This window comes from Schistosoma mansoni, chromosome 1 (genome assembly GCF_000237925.1).
Source record: "Schistosoma mansoni strain Puerto Rico chromosome 1, complete genome".
NCBI lineage: Eukaryota > Metazoa > Platyhelminthes > Trematoda > Strigeidida > Schistosomatidae > Schistosoma > Schistosoma mansoni.
In genome coordinates, this window is record NC_031495.1 from 28,096,782 (window position 1) to 28,106,716 (window position 9,935).

At 33.1% G+C, this 9,935-nt stretch overlaps 1 protein-coding gene across 1 annotated transcript in view; it reads left to right on the forward strand.

The window, feature by feature from the left end:
* The window catches only part of Smp_092020 (putative cement precursor protein 3B variant 2), a gene marked incomplete at its 3' end in the record, with an annotated part of 82,466 nt that overhangs the window by 47,709 nt on the left and 24,822 nt on the right, over positions 1-9,935 (forward strand). The window contains exons 5-6 of the mRNA XM_018793923.1: positions 3,230-3,574; positions 4,237-4,437. Coding sequence (XP_018648387.1) covers positions 3,230-3,574; positions 4,237-4,437 — 546 coding nt within the window. The remainder of the gene's footprint in view (positions 1-3,229; positions 3,575-4,236; positions 4,438-9,935) is intronic.

Consider the following 9,935-nt stretch of genomic DNA (forward strand, 5'->3'; position numbering starts at 1 on the left):
AGTGAATCCTCTTCATACTTAGCCAAGGTCCATAGGAAGGGGGTCAAACATACTCCAAGTATTAGTTTTTGGAACTGAACGAATCCATTGTGTGTAACAGACGCTATGTTTTCAGCTTTTGAAATAAATTTAATTGAACGTACGCACAAAATTTCTTGAACAACGTATTTGTGATGGTTACTTACTTACTTACGCCTGTTACCCCTCATGGAGGAGCATAGACCGCTCACCAGCATTCTACATTCAACTCTGTCCAGGGCAATTCCTGGACGCTAACCAGAAAGAAAATGTGATGGACAAAAAACAAATTTAAACTCCGACACCACATGTGTTAGAAGCAATAGATGAATACTGAATATTTCGAAGCAGGCTTTTATTAGCAATCAGATAATTTAACTATCTATAACTGTCACGAAAACTCTGGTTATCAGACATCCTGAAACATATATTTGGAAAAATAACATTTCTGAAAGTCCTCTTTCTTAACCCATATAGGTGCAGTTGAGCATCTAAACGTCTAGTATGAAATAATGTAGATTTTATTGTTTTAAACAATTCGATTTAAAGTTTTATGGATGTATGAAGAACTAACAGGCAGAGCAACAACTGCTTTAGGTATACGGAATATCTGAACAATGTAGAAAACCGGGTGAGCTAATCAAATGGGTATGGAAAGGAAGAGGTACGACTTAGTGGTTCTCTTAACATGAAGAACAAAATGATATGCACACTCATGGAGTGGCTCTCATGCTGTCCAAAGAAGCACGTAAAGCACTTATTCAATGGAAGGATGAAAAGATTCTTCAAAACAAAGAAGGAGTGGATCACAATGAATGTTATCCAGTGCTGTACACCCACAAGTGCCCAAGAAAAGATCTCACCATCCTGATGGGAGACCTAAACGCCTAAATCGTAATGGACAACACCAGATATGAAGATATCATGGGATGAAATGAATTGACTGGGAGAAAGGAACGAGACTAGCGAGAGATTCACAAATTTATATGCATTCAACAAATTGGTTGTAAGTACCACAATATTCCCATATAAACGCATACACAAAGCTACAGGGTCTCACCAAACAATACCACACACAACCAGATCGATCATAGTTGCATCAACAGAAAATTCAGGAGGTCAACGGAAACTTGGGAAACAGGAGGGAAGCTGACATAGCTTCACCTGGTTGTTATGAAGATGAAACTGAAGATAAAGAAGCATTATACAACTGGACAAACAGCATTACAAATGTTCAATACAGCCTTCCTTCGACATACTGACAAACTCAACCAATTCAAGGTAACCCTCAACAATAGGTTTCAAGCCTTACTGAAGGAAGAAGGAACTACAATGGAGGACAACTGGAGAAGGGTCAAAGAAGCACTAACTTTAACTTGTCATAAAAAATGGAGCTCTAGCGAAACTTTGGGAAAGGTTTGAGACAGGAAGAGCAAGAAGACAGCAACGAATAACAGCTAAACAAGAACAGAGAAATTCAAGGAACAAGCTGAATACATAGAGGCAAACAAACAAGTGAAGAGTAGCATTAGAAACGACATGTTGAATTACGTAGAATACAGTAGAAAAAGCTGCCAGAGAAGGAAATATGAAACAACTATATGACACGACGATGAAACTAATAGGGAAATATAATAAACCAGAGAAACCGGTGAAAGATAAAGAAGGCAAGCCAATCACTGAAATTCGAGGACAGAGGAACAGATGGGTGGAACACTTCGAGGAACTGCTGAATAGACCAGATCCGCTGAATCCACCAGACTTCGAAACGGCACCTACAGACCTTCGTACAGATTTCACTCGACTAACGATCGAAGAAATCAGGTTGGCCGATCATCAGACTAATCAAGAGTGGGAAAGCAGTAGAACCTGACAATATACAAGCTGAAGCACTCATGTCAAACACAGAAGCAACTGCAAAGATGCTCCATTAGATGCTCCGTAAGGATCGGTCGTGAACAGACCGATTCGCGACACTACGGATCATAATTAAACAATCAATTGAATGGAACCCGTCACTATACATCAACGTTCTTGATTATGAGAAAGCATTTGACAATGTGGACAGGAGAACATTGTGGAAACTTCTTCGATACTATTGTATGAGTACCTAAGATAATCACCATTATCATCCGGAATTCAAACGACGGACTACAGTGCAAAATCGTGCATAGGGGACAACCGACAGACGCATTCCAAATGAGGACCAGAGTCAAACAAGGCTGCTTACTTTCTGCTTTCGTGTTCTTCTGGTGACTGACCGGATTGTGAAGGCCTCAACTTGGGGGAGGAAGCATGGAATACGATGGACGGTTCGAATGCAACTAGACGATTTGGACTTCACAGACGACCTAGCTGAAACCTGGTGAACTACCACAATCATCTTCAAAACAGTACAAGCGCTTAGAAACAGTTGTCTACGAAAGATACTCAACTTTCGTTCTCTAGACACCATCAGCAACAGCCTTCTATAAGAGAGAACAAACCAACTTCTAGATGAGGAGAAAATTAGGAAAAGACACTGGAAGTAGGCAGGACACACATTATGGAAATCATCAAACTGCGTCACGAAGCAAGCCCTAACTTGAAATCCTGAAGGGAAGCGAAAAAGAGGAAGACTAAAGAACACACTGCGTCGGGAATTGGAGGCAGGCATCAGAAGGATGGATAGCAGTTGGAAACAACTTGAAGGGGTTGCTCAGGACAAAGTTGGATAGAGAATGCTGATGAGCGACCTATGTTCCTCCACTAGGGTTAACAGACGTTAGTAAGTAACTGAAAAAACAGTTCTTGTCATTCGTCAAATAAGAATTAAATAAATTAATACTGATCATCACTAAGGTCCGAAAGAATACTAGATTAGTTAGTGACCAGCGGTTAGCTAAATTCTCATCTTCGTGATATCACAGTTTTCAAGTGAACAGAAGTTTCGATGATCTACTTGAAGTAAAATACATGTGGCAAGTTAATAATGATCACTAACGTAAACAAACACCAAGAGATATATAGAAGATGCAGAAAAGTCACTGCATTTATTTCATAATGTGATAAATATTATAACATCATGTTATACTTTTAAATGGGGATACACTTGCTTTTTAACTTTTCGTTACATTTATATTGATATGATAAATTATTTCAAACCTCAAACACTTGAATAACGACTCAGTCTAAATGATTGTACCGTTTTTTTCCTAATTTCACTATTAAGGTTCTAATGAATTTGGACAGTTTTTAAAATCAGATTATAGTGAAATGAATTCATATCCTGGTTCTATACTTCTACAAAAAGCATCTACAAGCGTAACACTTAAACCAAATGAATCAGATCCACGACGACCAGATGAATATTTACTGGAAGGTGACAACAATTTAAACATCATCAATAACAATAATAATCAACGTAACAAAGAAGTTGAAAGTAACATATCACGCTTCAATGAGCAGAAATCAGTTAAAAGTAATGTGTTAATTTCTAGTAACATAAAATTATCACCTCAAAAACCTGTAGCAGAACAACAAATTGTTAATGTAAATGAAGCAGAACTAGCTTATGGTATGTGAAGTTTCCTTATGTCGTTCTCCTGATTTTCTTTAAAAGTTTGTTTCGTTTCTTTCTGTATACTTTAATGCGTATACTTCTATGCATATTTCCATATCATTATTACAATTATCAGTGGGGAGTAGTAACAGTGAAAACATAAACAAACGTGTCTGATACAGTAGTCATTGTAGTCACAGTTCGAGTTATATTAATCGTAACACAATTGATATAAAATAAGGAAAGAAACACAAGTGATTTTGAATATTTGTTTGTCTACTAATATATAAAAATCAGGTTTGTGACTAGATAGGAAACACAAGCAAACCAAGCAGTACTTTGGTACTTTTGTACTCAACATTTATTAAAAGAATTTAAATCTGACTTTAACCTCTTTATACATTTCAATAAAGCTAACTGATTCCCAGTCAGTTGCGTCAAAGCATTCGAACTTCTACTGCATATATTTCATTTGATCAAGTAAACAGTGAATTACCACAATTTTCACCTTATATTTTCCTTCAAATGTAATCATTTTCCATCAATTTTTGAATAGTCAGAAAAAGATATCATATTTTACTAGTTTTATCTTCTTCATAACCGTAATAAATTACGTTTACTCGGTGTCAAACAGTCACAATGTTTTTTGTATTCTTGTTTATTGCTCCATATTTTAGAACAACATAAACGAATGAATCCTAGACAGAAGACATTGCGTTCCAATCAGAAAAGTCCAGGATTTCACACTGAAGATTATCCACAAACATCTTTTACTGGTGATTATACCTATGAAAATGAACCAAAACCATTTACTTGTACAGACGAAGTAAAACCTCATAAATTATTTCCAAGTTATAATCCAAAATCATTTTCACCAAGTATGTTTATTCAAGAATAGTCCCAATTTATGGTTATATAAAATGTAATAATTCCAAAGAAATATCACTTTGGAACAGTGAAATCAGACTTCTTTTTTCTTTAAATTAATTCATAGTTGTAATTACAGAATAAGGAAATCGAAACACAACAATATGAAATACAAGATATTTGATTGTTAAAATGTTTTCTGATACCTTATTCAATTTCATTTCATCAATAACTGAAGAGTTCAGATATTCATACTGTAAGCAAAAAGCTTTAAATCAATAGTTGTAAGGTGAACTAATAATGTAGTATAAGGTTACTATTAGTAACCTTATGATCATTATTCGTAATATGACAATGGTTAAAGATAGATAAGTGGATCAAATTTCTACAGTATAATGGACTATCAATTCATATCATCTAAAATATTTTCTGACGTCTTTCTCATCTATGATATTTCAATAGTTATAGTTCTTATTGTTTTTTTAAATTCATTTATGTCAATGTACGAAGTAATGAAATCATAAATACCATTCAACCATATCCGTTTGAAATGAGCCAGTGATTACAAAAATGAATTCAGTTTTTTTGACGAATTCATTCTTATTAGTGAATAATAACTGACACATCATTTTTAGGCTGGGTATTGTGGAGATTTTAGTAATTTTTTATAGCTGAGATCATTAGCCAATTGAAGCTAGATCACCATGGAAAACCTGGAAACACTGGACGGCTGTTTCATCCGATTGTGAGACTCCTCAGCAGTGCGCATCCATGATCCCGCCTCGCCAGATTCGAACCCAGGACCTACCAGTCTCGCGCCAGAGCACTCAACCGATAGACCACTGAGCTGTCCGGCACCCAACGGTATTAATTTTTAACTTCAACTAATCCACGAAATTGGGCAACCGTTCACCAATGTCATTTTTGTAATGATAACCTTTAATGTACCGGTCAGTAATAACAACAATTTATCAAACAAAATAATAAAAAAATCACAACAAACTAAACGGAAGAAAAAGAATATTTTTATGAACAGATCGAATTCAGATTAATAATTATTAAAATGAGAAGAGTAATTTAATCAGAAAGAGTACGGAAAGAAAAATAAGTAGATTGAATAACATGATTTTTACAGGATTTCGAGATCTCACTACATTTCATGGACTAGCTTAATATATAAATAGGTGTTTTCAATTTATAATAGTATCATATAATATTTATATAACTGACTTAATCATACAACTAAATCTGCGAGACGTTCAATTAGATATTGAATATATTCATAGACTTTGTAAGCAAAGATTGATGTTGACTAGCGGAGGAATCCACTACGCACGTTTCATCCTATCTGGGACTCATCAACCGGATGTACCTGCATCATGGAGTTGATATCCACTCCGGAACTCAAGCTCAGTACCGTTGGCTTCAAACGCCATGTTGCGTCCTGGATTCCATTGCTAGCCACCATCTATATTTGCTTATAATGCTTGTGACTTCAGGCAATATCGAGGCAATTCGTACAGGGTGCACACATTTCAATAGCAGACTGATTAAGTGAAGTTCTAAACATCAATAGGAAGATTCAAAGAAGCAATACAAAATGAATATTCACAGACCATTTTAAAGACCTGAAAAACTCAAATGTGAACATCAACGAAAAATTTCAATATTATAAATGCCACAACGAAAATTATTCATGAAACGACATTTTGCATACTTGTTTTTAGTTACTATGTAAGTAACTGATTTCTATGCACAATCGTCCAAATCTGAATGGCGAACTTGATAGAGTTTAAGTGCCAGGTCTATAGGCATTAGATATAAAATATTTATGATAATAGTACATAGCCTGAATCAAATTACAAATCAAAGAACACTTGCAATTGTATACAGTCAAAGTAAAACAAAATATGGATGATCAATAGCTTCAAATATATATTTAATGCTGTTTGCCTATGGAAATGTTAAGATGAACTTAGATTTTGCAAAATGACAATCTGACCATTAAATTAAATGACTCAATATTATCATTTAGAACAATCAACGTACCCTTTAGTGCATATCAATCTTTATTCTAATGATTATTAGCTGTTGTTTGTTTACTAGTTGATGCATTCAATAAGTATGAAGATATATAATTCATCTATAAAAAATGGTTATTTTATTTACTCATATTTGCATTCTGCAGCAATAAGAAATTCCCGTGAAAAAATGAATACGTCCAATCGAATGAGGATGATGTCAATGGAAGAAAATGAGGATGATGATGCTGATGATGATAATAATAATAATAACTATTATATACAAGAAAATGATAATTATCAAGGGCAAAATACTTATCATAATACAAGTTATTTACGTTGGAATAGTTCTAATCCAACAATCTCGCAAAAATATCCTTATAATATAAGTTCAACGAGTAGAAAACCATATTATAACGATGCAATGTCACAGGTTACTACACAGACAACAAACTTGGAAGATACAACAAAAAAGAGTAAGTTATGTATGATTTACCTATTGTATTTATAAGACAGTTTTATAATAATGTCAATTTCAAAATAAGAACACACTAGTGAAATGTTAGAAGACCAATTTATCACTGAGTGACAAATTTTGATGGGTGCAGAAGAGTGAGGCATGAAAAACTGTTCATTTAACACAAATTGGGTATAAAAAATAGATCTAAGCTACAGTTTTTCTGCTATTATTCAATATTGAAAATAAAATATTATCTGAATCATTATGAATATGGGGAAGAAAATATGAAGTCCAATCTAAACAGTTTAATAAATGAAAGTGTATTGTAAAGTTGAATACAGTCATCCCATGTTGATCATATTTTATTCAGATTATAAATCGATCAACGGTAGATCACCGTTGAAAACCTGGAAGCAATGAATGACTGTTTCGTCCTAATATTGAACTCCTTAATGGTGGCACTTCATTGGTCAGTTCATTATCTCAACAAAAACACCACAATCTCCACATTCACACACTGATAATTATCGTGTGCTTACCAGTGACTAGCTTTGAGTGATGATTCTCGGAGTACCAGTGCAAAGCCGTGATCAACGGAGTTTAACCGTGTCAAGTGAGGCAGTTACTGAACGAAGATAATGGAAGATGGGCGCACACTATTGTGGGTTGGTTGAAGTTTGACATTAACACCATTAGATGTCAACTCAGTCGTCTAGAGGTTGAGTGTTCGCGCGTGATTGGAAGTCCTAAGTTTGAGTCCTGAGTGCGGGATCATGGATGCTCACTTCTAGGAAGTCCCAAACTAGAACGAAACTGCTGTCCAGTGCTTACAGGTTTTCCATGGCGATCTAGCTTTAATCGACTAATAAACTCAACTGTTAATATGGAATTATGAGAATAGCAAATAGCAGATAAGAAGACTTAAAATATAGTGGATTCATTTCATTCCTCAAACGTTTCTTTTCTCGCCATATTTAAATCTATGGTTTGCGCTATTCGAAGTTTTAAAGATGTGAAAATAAAAACATTACAAACTCAAATCAGTAGATTATCAAATAGATAATATAGATGAATGACAATTAAGAAATAAACTTAGTTTAATATTTTTTATACCAATATATATATCCATATGCCCATATATATTTATATCCATACATATCAGAGTGAAACCTGATGACAGTCTAACTGGAAACAATATTGTTCATCAATGTGTTGTTATTAAATTAAATTTTCAAGGAGATCGAAATGTTTTTCAATAAGTTATGACCTATTGTTGTCGGGCATACATATTTTATCAATTGAAATATCATCTTGGCAATAAACATCAGCTTAGAAACTGATATCATCTAGATAACTAATAGATAATTACTGTTTTTCATGATATTAAATGTGTTTATTTCAATTTTGTAAAATTTCTATTAAATTAAAGATATTTATTCTCACTATATGGTCTACCTTGAAAATCTCTTTTTGATCTTATAACTTTCAACTGAAATGTAAGAATGTTACATCATATATATAATGTAAATAGTTTAGTTCTAATTCACTTATGTGAAATGCATTTAGTTATCTTGATAAGCCTCCATTTTAAAGTTTTAACAACTGTAGTTCAGGTATATACACGTACATATGATAATATTGATAAAATAATAAAGTATATATACATTCAACGTATTTTAATATCCATAGACAAACCATGTAAAGTACAATATTCATTGATTTATAATGCTCTAGAACATTCAGATTTAATCGTAATGTCTTAAGTTAATTTTTTGTTACTTGACAAAACCATTCTCAAAAACAAAACAAACAAAACAAAGAAACAATCGATTCGTTACCATGGTATGACGACTCATCATTATATTATCTTTTGTTACTAATGTTCAACAGTTTTTTTTATGATAAGTTATTAAGAAGCTTAATGTATAATGAACCAATATTTATCCATCCAATTTGTTTCGTTTTGTTTGTTTGATTGAAAACCAATAAACAATTAATCAATATATTGATATAATTAAAAAAATTTAATTGACAGTTTTAATTAGTTAAAAATTAAAATGAAATACTCTTAAAATATACAATTTTTGAATGATAGTTATGTATATTTTAATCATTAATCTCTAAAGAAACTAATTTTAACTGATTGATAGTTATAGAAATCTAAGAGAGAAATCTATCAATAGATCTAACTAATTAACTAAATAAAATTGATCATTGATTGAATTGATTTGATGGTAAATAAATTTCACAAGTTTCATTGATTTATTGATTTATTAAAAAAAAGGGGGGAATGAAGATTTTTCAGTGAAAGGGTTTTTTTTCCCGATGAGTTATACAAATCATATTTATAGGTAACTTTTTATATATAATAGTCTATAGTAAAACAAAAAAAGAGAGAGAAGTTTGAAAAAATTATCAAAGATAGTTGAACTTATTCATGTAGAGAGCAATGAAAATGAAATGCTGTTGGAAACCTCAAGGATTCTGTATAGAAATGTGTAGATAGAAGGGTGGTATTACAATGTAGTTAAAGTTACCATAAATTGAATAAAAGGGGGCTGCATCATTTAGCAGTGTAATCAAGAACTTATATTGTGTTCTCGTTAAGGAGGTAATAAAAAGTAATAATTAGCTATTATAAATTGTAAAATTCGGAGTTGTGCTAAGACTATGGGGGAATAAAGCATTAAAGATGATTCTTCTATAAACAGAGTTCGGGTTTGTAATACTGATTTGCTATAACCTCTACTGCGCATAAATCGTTCATCCATATATTTTTCCGGCTAGTTCTTTTTATTTTGAACTTTTTACTTTTCAACAAACAGTCATGTGGTGGTATATGACCCAAATTGACCATGTGTTCGAGCACTGACTTGTTGAGTGATTTTTATACCCCTTTAGATAAATATGCAGAAAATATATCAATTATCAGAAGGGGTTTTGTGGAGATTTAGTATTTTCATAGTTGAAAGCGTGAGTCAATTGAAACTAGACCACCATCGAAAACCTGGAAGCACTGGACGGCCGT